Here is a 20324-nt window from a genome sequence, read left to right as displayed (position 1 = left end):
CCTGAGCTTGTGCTTTTTTATTTTTTTCCCCCCAATAATATTAGAAATTAGTTTTTGCCCGACTGCATTTTGGTAAAAGTGAGTAGTTTTCGAGAAGTGGATGTAAATTAATTGTCACTGTAGTCAATCTCTTTTGGCATTAGTGGTAATAAGTGTTATTTCTCTTTTGCTTTTCTCCATTTCAAAGTTGTTTTACTCTGTACTTGTTGACATGAGGAATGTAAATGCTTTTTAGACCCAAAAGGTGCATTGCCCTTGAACTAATTTGCTTTGCCTTACCCTGAACTGGTGCTTAATGCACATTGACCCATTCCTTTGAGTAAACATTGGATACACTTCTTGTTCATTCATCAACAGTGGCCTTAAATTCAATGCAAAATCATTGTGCTTTTTAAATTTTAGCTTATTTAAAGGTTTTTGAAACCTCAAACCTGTCTTTCCAATTAGATAGACTTCATACCTTAACTCATCCACCATCAATACAGAAAAACACTTGCACAATTATTGCATTTGCCATCTAAAATGGTAAAAAAAATAAGAAACGATCCACCGCTGATTCCAGTTTCACCAAAGTGATTAAGCTTTCCAATTTCACTTCAACTATAAAAATGGGGAAAATTTGGGGCACTACATTGGCTGGTGTTGTGGAAGTTTTCTGGACGCTTGTGAAAGGAGAACTCAGGCAGCAGCTGATGTCATATGCAGAAGAGTTTTAATGTAGACTTGATGCATCAATGAGACCAGAAGGTGGAACAATATTCCAACGGTAAGCAATTGTCATCCCCAAGTCTGAAGTGTGTGGCACGAAACAGGCCCCACTCATAATGGTGTACAGATACAATGTGTGAGGATGGTCAAACATTCCTCACCAGTTGGCATGTTTTTAGAAAAATTAGTTTTTGCAGTGGAAGCCCAAGAGCTTTGCAGTCGAATGAATTTACACCAAATGTAATTTATCAAGTCACAAACAATGGTGTATGAATGACAGGATTTGAGAGGAAGATCCAGCAGGAAGTGCAGAACCATTGAACAAATATGTACAATGATTAAAAATCCTTGATTACCTTAATTCATCTGAACAGAGCCCACCTGTGACGACATCCTTCCAACCTCCAGGATGGTGTAGGTCTTATTCACAGTATTGTTATTAAAGGTCGCCAGCGAGGCCTGCACAAAGTCCAGCGCTGAAGTGTGATTTACCTTAGAATTTTACTGCATTCATGGAATGGAGAGCAGTTAATGGTCATTGGCCGGTGTTTTTTTAGGTCAGCGTTTAAGTTAGCATTTTTTAAGAACACAAACGCAGAGTTCCAATGATTTCAACAATGTGCAAGAGCAAATCTGACATTTGCTGTAGCAGTATTTGTAGAAATCTCAATGGGTTTGCAGGAATGTCATTGGCCTGGGTAAACATGATCAGCAAACAAGACTGTTTTGCAATCACCATCAAAGATGAAGCGTTAAGGATTGAAAGCTTTCCACTACCGGTTTGTTCATTGAAATCTCTGCATAGAGGTTATCGATGTGTCCTCATCAGACCTGTAGTAAACCTCATGAATCCTTCATTGACTGTTTCGTTTCATTATAGAGAAAAATGTAATGACAAAAAAGAATGAACACAATATTGGAGTTAACAGATTTATTCAGAATGAAATGCAAATCTCTAATTTTCCTGTTTTGCAACACATTACGCTCTTTTGACAATTTTGATTATTCTTGGTTTGTAGGAAACATATTGCGTAACATCAACCTACCACATTACATGTTTCTGCATCAATTAAAGTTACACTGGCACCAATACAGCTGAAGAAAGCAAAGATGGAGACTGTGTGGGACCTGTTCAACTGAAGAATCTGACCCTTCCTGGACATGCTGGAGGAGCTACAGGGACTAATGCATCAACAGCAACTACATCTCTCTTAAAGATATGCAAAGGGACCTCTTTACTATTGGAGGATTCTGAGGTTGATAGAGAGTCGGCAGCTGGAGTGGGATCAGCAGCTGGAGCAGGATCAGCAGCAGCAGCAGGATCTGCAGTAGCAGCAGGACCTGCAACAGGTGCAGCAGCATCAACCACTGCAGGGACCACAGGTACAACTTCTGCGGACTCCCCTGACTCTGATGACAGAAGGCCACTCAGATGAGGGTCATGGAGGGAGGTCAGTTTGTGGTGTCTCAGACCGTGCTTGTGTGACAGGCTGCCTGTGTGTACGTGGACCATTGGTGGCACGGCTGGAGCTGCAGCCACAGTGCTGTTGGCATCTACAACTGGCATCTGAAAAATGGTGTGCATCAACACAGTGAAATATTGTAAATTCCAGGACTTATTTTTGCTCACAAAACAATATTTGGAGAACTTAAGCCTCATTTTACCATGGGAGCAGGGAACATCCTGCAGTCCACACTGTGAGCAGCTTTGACACCTGTTGCAGTACAAAAACCACGTTCCTGTGAGGGAAAATAAATTCATTTTCATTCAATGTTCATAACGAAACTTAACACCAGGGGTTCAAATGTGTAATTATTCATTCCAATAACAATTTGGTGAACTTCTCAAATGGGTTGTTCTGTTCTCTGGAGATTTAACTGATGCTTTGTGTACTTACAGCCATGGGGTCATTCAGAGGGATGCAGGCGTTGCCAGTGCAATTAGCCTCAACCACGACATATTCTACTGAATACTGTATCGAAGAAAGCAGAACCTGAAACAAGGACATTTTGGGGGGATATTGGTTTACTGACAAACATTAATAAAATGTGCAGGAGCGTTCAACATTATACAATTCTTTTAATTCATCTGAACAGAGCCCACCTGTGACGACATCCTTCCAACCTCCAGGATGGTGTAGGTCTTATTCACAGTGTTGTTATTAAAGGTCGCCAGCGAGGCCTGCACAAAGTCCAGCGCTAAAGTGTGATTCAGAGGGAGGAGATCGGAACAGTCCCCGCGCTGGTCCTCGCACTCGTCCTCTCTTGATTCTGAGCAAAAAGACACACAAAGGGTTTTTTATGTAGAGGGCGACACAGACAACAATAGTTTTCTTTGGTCGTTTTTCCTCACTCTTGATGAGAGTTAAGGACAGAGGATGTCACACCTTGTAAAACCCTATGAGACAAACTGTGATTTGTGAATATGGGCTATGCAAATAAAATCGAATTGATTGATTGACACTGATGTCTTCAGTGTATGTGTGGGTTCACATGGATGAGCGTGTGATCAGAAAGTTATACCGTCTGTTTTACACTTGAATGCAGTCACATTCAGAACTCCTGCAATTTTCTCCAGCACCACATCGCAGTCTCCCTCCACGGCCTGAATTGGAAAGAGATGATCATACAAAGCCAATCAGTCTCTTTTTCTATTCTCATTCATTTATGTTGTGAAAAATTATGATCATCATTAGATCTGGGCGATTATGTGAAGCGTATGTGCGCAGACTCACCGTCGATATTTTGGGTCGGACTGTGCAGTTGGCAACAGGTGTGGGGTCCATCACATGACAGTTTGTCTCCAGCAGGTCAATTTCAAGGACGTATGTGTCGACTCCATTAGCCTGAGGACAGAAAAAACAAAACAATATTTTTTTTTTTATTGTACGGCATGAGATAGTTCACCAAATGGACCAAATGTTCTGGTGTCTGCATGGACGAACATGCACATGTTGTTTGTAGTGATACTGAAAAGTAGAGAAGGGCAGGGATCAAACATCAACTGTTGAAAGAAAGAAAGAAAGAAAGAAAGAAATATAGTTTGGATGTGCAATGGTTAAGGAAAGTAAGCAGGTATCTTTAACAAATTCTACCTACTATTAGGTCATGCAGATTTTAAGTTTGTGATTTTTTTGTGGGACATTCAAAGTGGCACATTCATGATTCAGTTCAAACCTCAATCCACCGATTTATGTGATCCTACTGTCCAGTGGTGTATGGAGGAAACGCAGATTATTTTGCAATGTCACACAAAATTTACTTGCATGTTTTTGCCTGTGAATAGACAACATTTGCCCTCTGACTTACCCTGTGAAGGATCTTGATATCCTCGATCCTGTTCAGTGCATACTTGTAGCCGTGAACATGCTGGCCATTGAGGTAATCCTGGGCCGCCATCGCAGCCTCCTCCACATCAGGGGAGTCGCACAGAGGCCGCAGCACGTCGACCTGAGCCCACGTCCCCACCAGAAGTCCCACAACCACAGCGAAGCCCAGAGGATTCATGTCTGCGAGAGATGTAAGAGATACCAGAGTAGTGAAGCAGCAAGGGGAAAGGAAGAGAGGGAAAAAAACTCAGTCTGCGCTGTTTAAAGTGCAGGATATATACAGCGCAGACTGCATGAGTCTGCATGATCATCCCTCCTGATGACACGTAACCCACGTCTGTTTTAGGACTGCTGCCAAAACAAATGACAGTTGGGTAAGTCTATCATTGAAGTTCAAATCAGCCCTAATTCACTGTGTTTTTTTCATCCTTAAACATCTGCAAACATCTCCTCTGTCTTTTCACAGCTGTCCCCACATCTGAGAGTTCCTTGAATTAAAAAATATCATAAAAACACATGTGACGAACTTCACGTCCAAACAGCCGTACTGTGTAAACAGCTGTTGCACTCTACAGAGGTCAATGAGAGTGATCAGCCACAGAGCAGGGCCCCCACTGCCAGCAGGGACTCAGTGACTTGCTCAACGACAGTTCTGCAGGGAGGATGTTTGCCAACGAGAGGGCGGGGGGCACAGTGGAGGGTCACGGACACACACTGCTGCAGCACATGTTTGCTCTGTATTGGACTGTCTGCCAAATGCACTGGTGTGACTCCAGGTCAGAACCATGAAAAACAGATACTGATCAGGGCTTATAAGGAAAACACATCCTGTCAAACAGAGGTTAGCCACAAGACACTGACAAACCATCTTCATGTTATATAAATGTTGTTTTTGTGTTATCTTTTTTTTCCCCCACATTTCTTTTTGTCATAGCTTTTTGACCTGACCATGTTCTTCAGACCTCCTTAGAATTCCTTGATGGCCTTTACTGAATATATGGAAGTTACATCCCCCTGTGGGGAATGAAGCATTGAGACACCTGAGGTAGATGTTTAACACTGACATGGGGAAACAGATTTGACTCATTTCCATCCCACACGCCCTGGTCAGCTGCAACGGGTTGCTGGTTCCAATCCTGGTTTGGCCAGGGACTTTCTGTGTGGAGTTTGCATGTTCTCCTTGTGTCTGGGTTGTTACTCCGGCTTCCTCCCACAGTCCAAAGACATGCAGGTTAATTAAAGTGAGTGGTTGATTGTTTCTGTGTGTTGGTCCTGTGATAAGCCGGTGACCTGTCCAGGTTGTACCCTGCCCTCACGCAATTTCACCGTGTGGTCTACACTTGATGGCGGGGACCGTAACGCGTGATTAGTTGGCGTGGTTCGGCCTTGCGTGACGGACAAAGAAATTGAAGCACCTATCTTTTCCGCGGTCCGCAAAACGCAAGCAACACTAGTATTAGAATAAGGGTTAGTATTAGTATTAGTTTTAGTGCTAGTATTAGTACAAGTATTAGTATAAATGTCAATATAAGGGTTAGTATTAGTATAAGGATTAATACTAGTACAAATATTAGTATTAGTATAAGGGTTAGTATTTGTGTTAGTATTAGTATGAGGATTAGTATTAATAGTAGTATAAGGGTGTTGCTCCTTCTGACCTGAAACCATCGTTCTTAATGAAATGTGGTTGGTCGGCTGCGGGATGACGCACTATACCCGCGACACTGAGAGAGCAGTGCATTGTGTACATGCTGAGCAGTGTGCTGCAGGTGAAGCGCTCAAACATGAGTGAATAAGAAGCGGATTCCCTCTCCTGGGTGTGAACATGGAGGAGCCTCATCGGACAACAGCTTCTCGGAGCGGAGCGGAGGCGAACCGAGGCGGTGACGGTGAGACTGAGACTGAGCAGTGTGTGTTGGGTCAGTAAACATTAGCTGAGCTAGCTGCTGTAGCGAGGACTCTGTGACTGCTGCTAACACGTGTCGAGAAGATCCACAAACCATGAGATGTCTGTGACGTGACAGGCTGAGGTTTAACAACTGGGCTGTGTGTGAGACACGTAGTAAAGGTTCACACTGATACACACCACTACAGTCAAGGTTTAAAACACATTAGGTTGGATACAGGTCTCCTTTCTACTGGATCCTTCTACAACATGTGTGGAAATTGTTAAGTGACTGTGTACATATACAATTACAGGGATATATAAATACTTTATTCCAAGTAACAGTAAAGGTACAGAGATATAAGGTACTTTATTCCAAGTTACTGTAAAACTACGGGGATATGAAATACTACATTTCAATTAACAGTTAAACTACAGGGATATAAAATACTACGTCATTTCAAGTAACAGTAATACTACAGTGATATAAAAATACTTCTTAATTTCAAGTAACAGTTATACTATAGCGATATAAAATACTTAATTTCAAGTAACAGTAATACTACAGGGATATAAAATAATTTATTTCAAGTAACAGTTAAACAAGAGTGATATATAAATACTTCTTAATTTCAAGTAACAGTTATACTATAGCGATATAAAATACTTAATTTCAAGTAACAGTAAAACTACAGTGATATAGAAACCTTTATTTCAAGCCACTGCTCCATCTGCTGCAGGCCTTTTGCTCTTTTTGTCTCTGCCGATCATTCTAATGATTGTAGCTGAAACAAACACTAGAGGAGCTGAAAATATCTCACAGTACAATACTCAGTTGTAATTGTTGTACTCAGTAATTGTACTCAGTTACATTGTACTTGTCTAGTTATCTGCTGTATTCCACAATGAAAGCTGAGCACTGAATGTAACAACACATCTGTTCTTTATTGCAGCAGGTGTTCAGACTGCTGAGCACCTCACCAGAAGTGGACGTGAATACAGAGATAACTAAGTGGAGTTTGAAGGGAAAGTTACTCTTGAAACTTTAGAGTCAGTTGACCATGGCCTTGAGACTGAGCATCTCTTTATCACAAAGGAGACAAAATAGAATCCAGATTCAGCTCTGCTACCTATGATACCCACACCTCCATGTTCTCATGTGACCACTCATCACTATCTGCCAGATGCACCGAACACAGAGCCGCAGGAGCAAAGCCAAGTACCTCAAGAGACGGAAGGGGTTCATGTCTTCAGTCAAGGGAGTTTCTCATTTGTCCAGACGAGCCAAGAGACGCTTGTTTTTCAAAGTACAGCTCTGGATGTGGAGGAAGCGGAGAGACAAATGCCGTTTTGGGATTTTCAGAGCAAAAAGAAGAGCTTGCGGGATCAGCACTGGACCCTGCTTCAACTCAAAGGCTCAATCACAGAAAAACAGAAGGAAACTTCCAATGTACCACACAGTAAACTCAGACAATTCTCGAGACAGGACTTCAGCGGCAGTGTCACCACTTGGTTGTGATACTGAAGCTTCAGAGGAGATGCTCAGAGGGCAGATCTGTCCGCTGAAGCCACCTGAACCAGTCGGTCCGTCAGAAACTTTGATCACTTCCAGCTCGTTTCAGAACCGGGTCACGGACACAAATGTTCCTGGAGCTCCATTCACTCAAACTGTGTCATCTCAAAGAAGAGAGACCTCTGGACGGTGTTGTGTAACTGCAGAGCCTTCGAAACCCTCTCGCACAGTCAAACCCCTGCTGAGGACAGAGGCATGTGAGGGGATGAGGGGGTGCACATCAGGACAATGTACCACTGTCACTCCAGGTCAGGAAAAGGCTTCAGACTCACATACTGATGAGAGAATCACCTGTAAAAAGGCCTCTCAAACCAATGTCAGCCTTAAAGCGCTGACGAAGGACATACATGGTACTTTTTTTTTTTATATCAATTTATCATTTTCTTTAACCTTCACTTTTAGGTTTATGTTTTTGTTTTCACAGCTGTTTGAGATTACTGAGTGTTTCCCTGTTTCTCCAGAGTTCCTCGATGAGTTTTACAGAATATATGGAAGTTTGATTCCACTACAGAAGAGCGACGTGTTGAGACACCTGAAGAGGAAGTTTAACACAAATTTCAGTGACAGGTAAATCTCTGCCATAAATCTAAATCTTGAATCACATTGAATCGTGGGATTCTCTCTCTTTACAGGTTTTAGAGACAGTATGTATTTATTTATTACTCTTGCACTGCCCTCATTCAGGAACCTATGGAACGTAATTCACCTCGTATGTATGACACATTGGAAGCGGTTGACTAATCTCAACAGACTGGGCTTTATCAGAAATGGGGGTGGGGGGGCTTAAAGAGACAGGCGCTAAAGCCAAGTGTTTCAGAAAGAGGCTGAAAAGAGGAGCTGCTGAACATTAGAGCATGTAAAAACTTGGTATCTGGAATGGATTCAATTTCTGGACCAGTTATTTAATGTTTTCCTGCCCCTGCAGGAAAAATGTCGTCTTTTCGGAAGTCACCAAATACAGGAGTGCGATCGTTCAGAAGCCCATTCCCTCCTTCCAGGTGGTCTACAAGAAACACACGTTGACACTGGACGATTTGTCGACTCTGGCAGATCAGAACTGGCTCAATGACCAGGTTAGAATCCAACACTAAAATATGTCATTTACCTGGAAGTGGTCCAACCTTTGCTTTTAACCATATATAATCATATATTTTTGTTTCTGCTTAAGGTCATGAACATGTATGGAGAATTGATTGTGGAATCTGCCAATCACAAGGTAATCTAATGATATGTAGATGCTGAATGTTGCTTTTCTTCTAAAATCATAGCATCAGGTGGCTGTTACGTACTTACCAGGGTTATTAAAATATCCCTTATCAGTTTATTTGCTTGTAGTTGACTTCCTTTGATACACAGACAACTACCAGGGGAAACGGTTTACCTGGCTCAGTGCCAAGTCAAAAAAGATCACCTGTTAACATTTTATATACTGTTTAGATTTTTAAAATTAAATATATTTTAGAAAGCCCATTTTATCAACTGTCTTTTCCTTCAGTTAATAAATATATTTCACTATAAGTTAGACTTTGTCACAATCAGAGAATTGACCTATTCTTTTGAACTCTATGCAGCACGTACAGAACCTGAACACAGTAACAATTGTGCATTTTTTCTGGTCTTTTTTTATGTTTTCTGGCTAGACTAGGTTAATTTACCATCAAAAACACGTGAGCCTGTATAAACAAAAACTCTGTTTTATAATTATCCTTTGTAACCTTAATCTTTCTCCGCTTACAGGTCCATTTTCTCAACAGCTTCTTCCACCGTCAGCTCATGACTAAAGGATACGATGGTGTGAAGAGATGGACAAAGCAGGTCAGGTCTAATGTGGTATTTTATCAGTGTTTGTGATGTAGATTAAAATCCAAGACCAAAGTAGAGCACATACCTCCGCCCAGGCCGAACAGTCTCCTTAAATTCAAACAAGCTCCAACAAATGACACGCACTCATAGATATCATTTCCCTACATGGGCCTGATTTTTATCATCAAGATCCATGAATTATTCTCTGGGATCTGCACCAAAACTTAATGGTTTCTTCTGTGACTCGTATCACATCCTTCCACCAAGTTTCGTGGAAATCCGTCAATTTTTTTGTGAAATCTTGCTTAAAATCAAACAAACGAGAAGACCGGGATGAAAACATGACCGTCTTGGCGGAGGTAATAAAACATTAAGTCTTCATGAAATTAGATGACATGGACTGAAGAAATGAAGAGAGAAAAAGAAGACTGCGTAGCTTTAACTCTTTTCTGTCTCTTTCACAGGTGGATTTGTTTTCGAAGCGTTTGCTCTTGGTACCGATCCACCTGGAGGTTCACTGGTGTCTGGTGACTGCTGACTTTGTCGAAAAGAAAATCTGCCTTTACGACTCTCAAGGGAACGCACTCCAGAAGGTTGCAAGGGTAATTTGATGTTTTTTGTTTTTTTTTGTCCCTTTAACAATATACATGAACAGTTGAGCTGCTTATTTTTAAGTAATAAGTCCAGATCCATAAAAGTGTATTTCTTTATGCTCTGCTAATAACAGAACATCCTGAAATACTTGATGGCAGAAGCAAAGGAGAAGCAGCAAACAGATTTTGAAAACGGCTGGACAGTGTCGTTTGATGAGGTACGTAAACGTTGATGGCAGCGGAGGCATCAAACTAGCTCTAAGCTTCTTCTTCCTGCTGGAGATTCCCTGACATGATGTTTTGTCTCCCCCTGCTGTCCCTCACAGAATGTCCCACAGCAGACCAATGAAAACGACTGTGGAGTTTTTGTCTTGGAGGTAACAGCTCTGCCTGCTTAGTACTCACGACTTCAATCATTCTTCTTTTTTCTTTTTTTAACTCTTCACTAATGACTTGATTTCCATTTCAGTATTCCAGATGCCTTGCTCTCACAAAAGCCCTGCAGTTTTCCCAGGAGGACATACCAAAGATACGTAAGAGGATCTACAAAGAGCTGTGTGACTGTAAACTCCGTGAGGAGGGCTGACGAGGATCTTACGGACGTGTGTATTCATGTATTTATTGCTGATAATAATGATAATAATATGTGCTGCTTTTAATTCAGGTTTGAAGTCAGCGTTCCTCACACTCTAGTCTGTGCAGGGGTTCACTACCAGCTCCCAAGCTTAAATTCCTCTGAGTGACCCCTGCAGGAGATAGTCACTATTGTATGAGGTGCGCTGTTCATGCTAAACCATGATATTTGATTTTTGTAGTAAAATGATCGATATTTATTCAGGAATGTTATTTAAGGAAAGAAAAGCTGTTATTGTTCCTGGAGTTTACACATCTACAGTGCACCAACAGAGCCTTATTGACTTGACTGCCTGTTGAGGTGGATCTCATCTGTTTTGGTTCATTTCTTGTGTTGAATATTTATTGTTTAAACCTTATTTGCACATTTTTAAAGTCCAAATTTATTGACTTGTAGATTGAGATGTTTTGCATCCTGGTTTTCCTGTTAGTATCATGACTGAATAGAAACTATAGAGGTATATTCTGTTTTTGAAGAAAATCCTTGTTTTTGTTTGTTGCATAATGGAAATGTGAGTTTCAAATTAAAGTAGACGTTGACAACGTTTTTTTTTATTGTTTTCAATCAGGATCATGCGCTGTATGCTCTGCAGTCAGAATGTATTTTATTGATATATATTAGATTACATACATATTTATACATATACAACTTTGTTGCTATAGACAGGTTTTGTTAATCTCCAGCACATTATAACTGTTAGTGTGACCTGAATATGGGTTTTCTTTCATATCTTTATTTAAGAGTGTGGTCTTTCAGTTTGAGAGCAGGTCTTGTTCAGATTTATTAATGCTTTCACTCAAAACCTTGCACTCACACTCAAATATACCCTGCTTGTGCTTTGATTTCTTACAATGTAATTCGCACAGTTTGAGCCCAAGCAGAGCAAATCTGAGTACAAGCTGGTTATATTTGAGTGCAAGCCAAGGGTTTTGAGTGAAAGCACTACAAAATCTGAATGTGAAATGAATAATTCCTTCTCTCTATCTGACAGACCACACACTTGAATAAAGATTGGTAATAAAAAAACCCACCTGAACAGTTATTAAATAATCACTACTTATAAAACAGTTCTCCAGGAAAATGTGAACATTTTAAGGCACAAGAAAAACTCTAAAGTGGTTTTCAGTATGAGAACCAGATAATATACATTAATATACTGTGATAAATATGGTACAATATATAATATTCATCACAAATACATCTGTTCACAACAGACATTTCTATCACTGACACTGATTTCTATCAGTACACTAGACGTACTTAAATACAGTGCCACACAATGTATAATTACTGCCACAGTTCCTTGTCTCCTCTGGTCTAAACTCAACTTCTGTTTCCTGGCGTTTATAGAACTGAGCTCAGAGAATCTCACTTTATCTAAAAAGAGGTAACATGGTCACAACAGCCTCTCGTGCTAAGGGAACAAGTTCCTGGGAAAATTATACACTTAGTTTTTCATCTGGTTAATGCCGCAATAAGCAGGAGGAAGTTTAATGTAGATACATCTTTAATCCACCTAAATCACAAGAGGCCATAAAAGAGAGGAGCTTGACTTCATCACTGAGACTGGGTAGTTATATATATTTGTTCATAATGTCTATGTGGACACGTGTCTGCCCAAAGGAAGTGAGAAAAATGTAAGAATACAAACTGATTCAGATAAGAAGAAGAAGAAGCTGTTTCTCCTGAGAAAGCTTGTGGTTTCTCTGCTCCCTATCTTTAAAAGCTTTGTTGTGCTGTGTGCATGATCAGATGAAATATTCAAGCGCACTCCAATTTGACCCTCTCTCATGATGTGTCAAATACGACGAGGAAGGGGCTATTCATTGAAGTGGAATATCCACTCGACTTCCGGCTCATCGTCGAGGCGTATCACGAGGTAGGACACCAGCTGGAACAGGTTCTGCCACACGGCCAGGAAGAGGTACAGGTAAAAGTCGCTGACGTCCATTTGGCAGTGTATCCCTGAGTAATTCATGTCACACACACACTCAAAACTGTTCACATAGTTGACACAGAAGCCTCCGTTCATGCACGGGTACGAGGCACATTCATCTATATCCTTCTGACACCTGGAAGGACGGATGAGAGGAGACAAATTATGCAAGCAGTAGCTTATGACACAAAGAAACATTAGCTTTCATTTGCAATCTTGTAATTGTGGCTAACTGACGAATAAAAACCTTACATTCACATTTTGTAGCTCAATTTGTAGGCTCCACCAACTCTAGAGGGGAATATTTGTTCTAAAAACAAGCTTGTTTGCTAACTTTACCTGTCGTTGCAATTTGGAACCGGGCTATTAGCTTTTCACGCTTGACTAAAAATGACACAATGGTGCTGAGAGTGAACCAAGACAGTGAAGTTATTGGTCCTAAAACCAAAAGAGTGAGCTGAAAGACAGTGAAATGCTCTGTAGAGTTGAGGGGAATCATATTTTTAGCTGATTCACCAAGTCAAACAAACCTTTCACATGACACATAGCTGCTCGATCCAGAGTTAATATTAAACTATTGACAATAGAAGCTTTAAGCAGTGGCCCAGTGAAGGATTTGGGAGCATTTTCTGGCTCATGATCCAAAGATTCTTAAAGGTTCAGTGTGTAGAATTTAGTGACATCTAGTGGTAAAGTTGCATGTTGCAGCTGAATACCTCTCACCTCAGCCCCCTTCCAACATGAAAGAGACCCTGTGGTAGTCTTTAGTTGTCATAAAAACTCAAAAGGTGTTTAGTTTGTCTAGTTTGGGCTACTGGAAATCCTCTGGATGTAAATATAAAGTATGTAAATATAAAGGACCCATTCTAGGGCAAAGAAAATGACAATTTGTACAATTTAGATGAAACACACTAGTGAAAACATCACTTGGATTATTTACATTCAATTTCTGACAATAGATCCCTTTCACCTTAATCTTACACACTGAACCTTTAAGTATCCGTAAATCTGTTAAAATGCAATTATATTTAATGCATTGTTAATTATTTCAGTTAAATTCCTTTAAAAGATATATATCACATGCAGTTAAATCAATAATAAAGTCTTAAAAATCAGTGCAGCCCTGTCTGAATACCTAATGACCCCGTGTGGGGCCGTAGGGTCCTGACCCTCTGTGTATAGCAGATTAAAAACCATTAAACGTGTCCTACCACTGTCCTGTGAAACCAGGCAGGCAGTAACAGGTGTTGTCTACTTCAGAGCAGTTCCCTCCATTATAGCAGCTGTACTTCCATCTTGAACCCATGCATGTAGATGTAGGCAGCTGAGGAAGTCTGAACACAACATAGAAATATCAATACCCTCCACTTTGGTTAAAGTTAATATATTGTTAATTTGATGAAATAATAATAATGGGGAAATATGTTTATTTTTGGTATTTAATGTCGAAGCACTCACGGATATGTCTCAATGTACCATGGGATTTCAGGAACGCTGCCACTGTAGGAGACAAATATGTAAATCAGTACAACTCAGAACTTGTTAGCTTGTTATAGGTGTGATCGACTGTGAGTTTGGTGTGAGAGAGATATTAATAAAGTGTTAACCAACTCACTCGCAGTATAGGCCTGTCAGATTTTGAGGGCAGAGGCAAGCGTAGCTCTGGAAGCCTTTGAGGCAAGTGGCCCCTTTGCTGCAGTTGTTGTTTTCACACATGTCCACTTCAAACTCACACTGTTCACCGCTGTAACCGAGCTCACACACACACTTAAACCCCCCGGGGGAGTTGGTGCAGTAGCCATGGATGCAGGGGCTGGAGATGCAATTGTCTGTCGACTGTTCACACAGCGGCCCTGTCCACTCGGAGGGGCAGGTGCAGTGGTGCAGGTCAAAGACATCCTCACATACGCCCTGGTTCTGACAAGGGCTGGATGCACACACACTGGCTCCCCAGCAGCCGTGTTGCGGGGCAGCGTTGTCATTTACCCTCACAAACTGCTCCTCCTGAGGTCTGGGCAGGTTCAACTCCGTGTCCAGGTAGAAAGGGAGAAGAAGGCCTCCGATCTCCACAGAGCCCACACAGCCAGAGAAGTTCACTCCAGCATCCAGTCCCCCGAGTCCCCCGAGAAAAATGTCTGCTCCTTCCCTGAGGAAATCCAGATTCCCTGCAGCTGTTTCGGACATGCTTGGCTGCTTCTGGCTCCCATCCACATCCATGATCCACCTGGAGGTTGGAAGTGTCTTGCTGAGCTCCACTGTGCGCCACTCTCCATCACTGATTGCACCGTGGCTTTGAACGGTTACCTCGTCGTCCCCAGCCTTGATCTCCATGACTAAATGAGAGTCCTGGAGGGACACAATGAGGTAGTCCGAGCCCCTTTGTGCACGCAGCATGGTGGCAGCGGACTGTCTTGTGCGGAGGCTGAGGAACACACTGGTGAGGCTGCGTCTGATCTTTCCATTGCTCTGGTACTGCAAAATGCTGCTGTCGGCCCGAAATGTCACATTAGCCAAACCTGAAGGAAAGAAATAGAAGATACTTGATGAGCAAAAACTAAATTCTAGCATTTAATGTAGCTCTCCCAGTCATTTTATTTATTCCAGTTCCAAGACATAGTGTCCTAACTGCGATAGCTATCCCTGCGGAGCATTAAGCCCTTTGAAAATTTGGTTTCATATCTGAACAAGTAGCTTCACACAAAACTGTAAAACCCCCCCTCCAGCAGCAGGTGTGAAGAAGCGAACATATCACCGCACCACGCACCTCTCTGCACTGGCTCCCTGTATCCTATAGGATCAAAAGTAAAGTTCTTATGAGCCTATTTATGCTACTGCTCTATTTTGATTCTGATTCGATCCTGTTGTATCACATTATTGTGTCTGAATTCACCATGGCTTTTTTTCTATCTTTTATCTTACTTGTTGATTCTTCACGTACCGCTTGCTTTTAAATATTTTTTGCTTTTACTGTATTTTACTTATTCATTTTATCTTATGTATTATTTTTGTGAAATAACATGCAGAAAAAAGTTGGAGATCAACAGAGATAAGATTTTTAGGGGATAAGGATTAGTTATTATAAACATTAAATCATCATGACAAAATCGACAATCAAAGTCACGGTTGGGAAAATACATTCCGGGCTATTATTTATAAAGAGTTTGGAGTTAATCTGCTTTACTTGGAGTCTGAGAGTGTGGTTTAATGAGAGTTGATAAACAGTGTTGGCAACATTTACGACATCCGTGCAACTGGTATCATGTTAGTTGCACACATTGCTGCGTCCATATTAGTGCATGGAAGTATGTTACATCGCCTTTTACCTTCTGAGGGCTGCCCACTTCAAACCAACGAGAAAATTACGTAATCAGTCAACATACAGAGCTAAATCAGAAAATAGCCTTTAAACTGATGCACAACAGACAAAAGAGATTGTTTGGAAGCTGCTTCAACAGCTTGGACAGGCAGCTCTGCTCCTATTCTCTCTGTGGACATGCGACACCTCCAGGAAGATGTCTTGTCATCATGAACTTCCACAGACATGTGGCGGCAGACCTAATCTGAGCAGGGATTACCACGTCTTAGAGGAATCCTGTGAAGGTTCCCTGCCTCGACTCTGTTCCCTGCTGTAATCAGCCTCCCTCTAATTAATCAGTGCCTGCACCAGCGAGCGCTCTGAAGGGACTGCACACTGCAGACAGTCCCTTCAGAGAAAACACAGAAATAGACTGGTGTAATAAAAAGCTTACATGTTTATCATAGATCCTCTTTTCACGTGCCACAAACAGGAATAGCAACTGAGGCTGTACACAGTATCTTATTTATAGCATGGAACCTCTTTTGTGAAATCCTCACAGACTCTTTTTGACTCACACTCATATATATATATATATGTTTTTATTTTCTAAAACAGAATGAGTGCCACAACTGACCCTGATCTCAGGATACTTACACTCAAAGCCCTGGGAGTGTGGCAGACAAACAGCACCGGTGGGACAGGGAGAGAGCTCGCACCATTTAACCTCCTCACAGCGCTGCCCTGCGGTGTTGGGGGGGCAGTTACAGATGAAGTCATCCCACATGGAGTAACACATTCCCCCGTTGAGACAGGGCTTGACCTAATGAAGAGTAAACAGTTTAAATCAATCAAACCATGACCCCTGTGAGTTCTGCTGCCACTACTGGTGCAGATAACGAATGAACTAGTCTCTTTGGCACGTTAAAGGCAACATGGTGAACAGGACAGCATTGATATGACTCACAGCACAGGCGTCGTCACTGCTGCATCCTTGTGCGACATTGATGAGCTTCTCCAGGTTGTAAGATTCCACTGCAGTTTCTATGGGATAGAACTGCAGTCGTTTACTGTTAATCCTCAGATCCTGGACACAGCCCTTAAAATAGCCACCAAACGAAGCAGAGGCCCTCGAGTCTGGAAGCCCTCCGATGAAAACCAGATCCCCTGAGTGGGCGTGAATGTGCCTGATGGGCATAGAGGCCTGGTCTTGGGCTGACTGGAACAAGCTGGCAGCCGTTCCTTCCAGCTTCACAGTCACGAGGTGGAAATGGCCGTCACTGACAGCTCTGGGACCAACAAGGGTCTCAAAGTTGTTGACCTGAGCCTTGACCCTGCCCTCCTCCAGCCACAGGCGGAGGTACTGGCTGGTGCTGTTGGCCAGGACGAGGAGCAGGCTGCTGGACTGTCTGGTGCGAATGAACATGGACATAGTTACGGGATCACCCAGGTCATCGTCTAAGGAGAAGACAGCGTAACTCTCCACGTCCTTGTTTCCAAACCTGGCAGTGATGTACTCTGTATGAGGACAGAGAGAGAGAGAGAGAGAGAGAGAGAGAGAGAGAGAGAGAGAGAGAGAGAGAGGAAACAAGTCACACAAGCAAGTTACACAAAACCTAACAGCGGACATTTAATCTAAAAACATGGTGTAAATGACGCCGCTTCGAGTCGAATATCACTGTCGGAACTTACAGACACTTGGATCACACCACAGGAGCAGTATGGAGGCATTTTATTTTTTTCCTGTTGTTTTTTTAAGTTTGAAGAAGTGGCCCCCAGTTACTTCAATTGTATTGGATTTGACTGCAACTCCGTTTACATCTGAAACTCCAAAAGTGTTTGTGGACTCAAACACTTCACACACCCCTCCATCGACATAGTGGTGAGTAGATAGTGAGTTTTCAATTTTGGGTGAACTATCCTTTAATGACACCTGTCACAGTGATATTGATGTTTCTCATTTAACTAACTTTAATTTCCTTAAAATGTCAAAAGGTTTCTTTAAGTGAATAACACATTTGATTATGTGCAGTTGTCAGTGTTATGGACCACATTAAGCTATGACAGACAGGTGAGGTTATAAGTCTTGTTTTGACAATGTGCGCTCCCCTTTAATTGAATAGAAAAAGCTGCGGAGGCTGCCAAACAACGTAAACGCTTCAGTGTGGCGTGAGGTCATACGACTCCCTGGCTTCTCAGAGTGAACACATTCCAAGTCAGCTCCTGAAAGCCACGTTTTTGTAATCCCTGGTCCAGGTGTTCCTGAATGCCGTCTAATTGCATGACAGAGTGGCTGAACTCTGTGCTATTTCTACTGGCTCTGTAAGCTCCTTTAAAGTCTACTGACTAACTTTATCGCCCTGCATGGTTGCGCTCGTCATAGCTAACCACTGAGGCTTCTGCAGGGACGCAGCTGAGGTTGAACTTGACTTGGCCTGGACTTGGTCTCACAGCACGTGTAATTCCGCCAACACCGTCAAGTGTCACGTGTCAAGGAGAACATGCTTAAATCAATGACAGACAACAAGTGTGACACTTGAACTTTGCTTTTGTGTACTACTGTTATTTGTGGTAAGAAAGTAGCCAGTGTGTGCATATATGTTGTCATATATAAGTGTGGTTGGTTATTCATGGAATAGGTTTAGGAAAATTGAGAACCAAACCAAACAAGTATGACTTATTTAGAACAATATATTGTTATATTTATTGTTTTTAAACTGTTTATTTATTTATTTTCCGTTTTTCGATACCATTGAAATTTGATATGGCAAGCAGTGCTAAAAATATGTGTGTGTGTGTGTGTGTGTGTGTGTGTGTGTGTGTGTGTGTGGCCAAGATATTACTCATGATGTGGGGACCTAAATCTGTTTCCACAGTCACATTATGGGGACTTGAAGACATGTTTTAAGGTTAGGTTAGGTTTGCGTGTGTGTGTGTGTGTGTGTGTGTGTGTGTGTGTGTGTGTGTGTGTGTGTGTGTGTGTGTGTGTGTGTGTTTGACTTACCCTCTGCACAGTTGTTTCCCTCATATGGCCTGAGGCACTCGCACATGTAGCTCCTCCAGCCCTGGCTCACACAGCGGCCTCGGTTCTGACACGGGCTGCTGTCGCACTTGTCTTTGTCGCTGCATCCCACAGTGATGTTCGCCTGGGCATCTGAATCTCCTGGCACTACAACTGGCAGCACCAGATGTGAATCCACAAGCACATCCCTGAAGCAGCCTAGAAAAGCAGGCGGGTAGTTTGCCACTGCTCTGTCCAGACCCCAGCTGCCCAAGGCTGCTCCTATGAAGAGGCTTCGATTAACTGTCCCTGGCTCGAGGAGAGCAGAGGCTCCGTCAAGCGGCTGGACTCCCGTGCTGGAGTGTCTGGTGCAGTCTCCTTCAGTGCAGAGCAGCCTGAGGAGGCTGACCACATCGCCTAGTGATGCTTCCGCAGTGTGCCACTTGTTGTTTGACAAGTATTCAGGGAGCTCTTGGACCAGCGTGCTGGAGCCGTGGCCGCTCAGGCTGAGGAGGCGGAGATGCCCATCCATCAGCTCGACGCTGAGGAGCAGGTCGTCCACTCGGCGCTGCAGCAGAGTACCGACTGCTCTTTCGGTCTTGAAGCTGAATGTGACATTAACAGGAGCCTCTGGGTCAAAATGCTGCGTCTCTATGTACATGTAGCCTCTGGATTCAAATGAGAAGACTGTGGGGGTCTCACATTTTGAGCTTGTGAAGCCAGGAAGGCAGATGCATGTGTACGCGTGCTGATCATTTACAAGTAAAGGAGAGCATATTCCTCCATTCTCACACTGGTGGTCATCACAGCCTGAAAGTGCAATTGTGCAGGTTTCACCCCCATATAGGCGCCCATTTTGGCTCTGTTGGGAGCAAAGGCATCTGAATCCCCCATCGTGGCTCTCACACATGCCACCATTTTGGCATGGCTGAAGTTCACATCTGTTGGTGTCCTCACTAGATGAAGTGCCTGGAGAGACAATCAGGACAACTTTTTACATCAGAACTTTTTACAAACTACTTGAATGTGGTCTCAGAGTGTTTGACTCATCCATATGTCTGTATAAGCTAAAAAGAGATGAGAAATTAAAAAGAAAAACATTACTCTGTTAATTACTTAAGTTAGACACATGTAAATGTAATATTATCCTTATATTATTATGCTTATATTAGATGTTGTGTAGTTTACAATACACTCTTCGGGCACCTAAGCCACTATGCATAATATTTATATTATCATATTATTATGTGCAATGACAATAAGACTAAAATAAATTATACAAACTTTACTGACTTTAAATATGATCAAAAACTGCAAATAACATTAGTCTCTGACTGTAACACACATAATGTAAATATTACCTGCATAAAGCAAACATAACATCCACACATGCACGCTGTATCTCAACATTGTCCTCAAAAAGTCCTCCAGATGACTAGCTGTTTGGGAATATCTTCATTTTAGGTCAAAGACAGGTGGAGAGTACATGTGTGCACGGCTCCATCCTCAGCTCTGCTCCTCCACGCATGTGTCTGCTTACTGAAGTGCCTGTGTGAAGTGCTGCCAG

The 20324-nt window shown here is 42.3% G+C and overlaps 3 protein-coding genes across 6 annotated transcripts; 1 reads left to right on the top strand and 2 right to left on the bottom strand.

Moving 5' to 3' along the window:
- Positions 1-1624: 1624 nt before the first annotated feature.
- Positions 1625-4318, bottom strand: ahsg2 (alpha-2-HS-glycoprotein 2). The gene is made up of 7 exons (XM_035170519.1): positions 4018-4318; positions 3444-3554; positions 3232-3313; positions 2813-2979; positions 2607-2702; positions 2374-2448; positions 1625-2275 (listed from the first exon to the last, which is right to left on the bottom strand). The coding sequence occupies exons 1-7, from the start codon at positions 4213-4215 to the stop codon at positions 1841-1843; spliced, it is 1164 nt and encodes a 387-aa protein (XP_035026410.1). The 5' UTR covers positions 4216-4318; the 3' UTR covers positions 1625-1840.
- Positions 4319-5753: 1435 nt separating this feature from the next.
- LOC118117507 (sentrin-specific protease 5) lies at positions 5754-11071 on the top strand. 4 transcript variants are annotated; one of them, XM_035169775.2, is made up of 10 exons: positions 5754-5926; positions 6879-7845; positions 7957-8062; positions 8421-8568; positions 8664-8711; positions 9233-9310; positions 9763-9900; positions 10026-10109; positions 10218-10268; positions 10361-11071. In XM_035169775.2, exons 2-10 carry the CDS (start codon positions 7107-7109, stop codon positions 10475-10477), a joined length of 1509 nt encoding a protein of 502 aa, XP_035025666.1. In that variant the 5' UTR covers positions 5754-5926; positions 6879-7106; the 3' UTR covers positions 10478-11071. The 4 variants fall into 4 exon arrangements, with proteins under 4 accessions (XP_035025666.1, XP_035025663.1, XP_035025667.1 ...); XM_035169772.2 differs by having other exon boundaries at positions 6876-7845; XM_035169776.2 differs by having other exon boundaries at positions 5754-5956.
- A 41-nt stretch (positions 11072-11112) lies between these two features.
- On the bottom strand, positions 11113-20324 carry LOC118117504 (protein crumbs homolog 1). Its single transcript, XM_035169768.2, has 8 exons — positions 20119-20324; positions 18761-19726; positions 16724-17274; positions 16414-16579; positions 14077-14977; positions 13920-13961; positions 13673-13795; positions 11113-12597 (listed from the first exon to the last, which is right to left on the bottom strand). The coding sequence occupies exons 1-8, from the start codon at positions 20165-20167 to the stop codon at positions 12345-12347; spliced, it is 3051 nt and encodes a 1016-aa protein (XP_035025659.2). The 5' UTR covers positions 20168-20324; the 3' UTR covers positions 11113-12344.

This window comes from Hippoglossus stenolepis, chromosome 11 (assembly GCF_022539355.2).
Source record: "Hippoglossus stenolepis isolate QCI-W04-F060 chromosome 11, HSTE1.2, whole genome shotgun sequence".
Taxonomy (NCBI): domain Eukaryota; kingdom Metazoa; phylum Chordata; class Actinopteri; order Pleuronectiformes; family Pleuronectidae; genus Hippoglossus; species Hippoglossus stenolepis.
The sequence above is the reverse complement of the archived record's forward strand: the minus strand, read 5'-3'. Positions and strand labels throughout refer to the sequence as shown.

What these genes read in the sequence shown, in the direction of transcription:
- LOC118117507 (XM_035169775.2), top strand. Translation starts at nt 7,107, where the DNA reads ATGCACCGAACACAGAGCCGCAGGAGCAAAGCCAAGTACCTCAAGAGA. An exon ending in CACTCCAGAAGGTTGCAAGG is followed by an intron (nt 9,901 to 10,025) that starts GTAATTTGATGT and finishes TGCTAATAACAG; the next exon opens with AACATCCTGAAATACTTGAT. An exon ending in GGACAGTGTCGTTTGATGAG is followed by an intron (nt 10,110 to 10,217) that starts GTACGTAAACGT and finishes TGTCCCTCACAG; the next exon opens with AATGTCCCACAGCAGACCAA.
- ahsg2 (XM_035170519.1), bottom strand. Translation starts at nt 4,215, where the DNA reads ATGAATCCTCTGGGCTTCGCTGTGGTTGTGGGACTTCTGGTGGGGACG. An exon ending in TCCGACCCAAAATATCGACG is followed by an intron (nt 3,314 to 3,443) that starts GTGAGTCTGCGC and finishes TTTCCAATTCAG; the next exon opens with GCCGTGGAGGGAGACTGCGA. An exon ending in TTGGAAGGATGTCGTCACAG is followed by an intron (nt 2,703 to 2,812) that starts GTGGGCTCTGTT and finishes TCCTTGTTTCAG; the next exon opens with GTTCTGCTTTCTTCGATACA.
- LOC118117504 (XM_035169768.2), bottom strand. Translation starts at nt 20,167, where the DNA reads ATGTTGAGATACAGCGTGCATGTGTGGATGTTATGTTTGCTTTATGCA. An exon ending in GCAGTGACGACGCCTGTGCT is followed by an intron (nt 16,580 to 16,723) that starts GTGAGTCATATC and finishes ACTCTTCATTAG; the next exon opens with GTCAAGCCCTGTCTCAACGG. An exon ending in TGGTACATTGAGACATATCC is followed by an intron (nt 13,796 to 13,919) that starts GTGAGTGCTTCG and finishes TGTTGTGTTCAG; the next exon opens with ACTTCCTCAGCTGCCTACAT.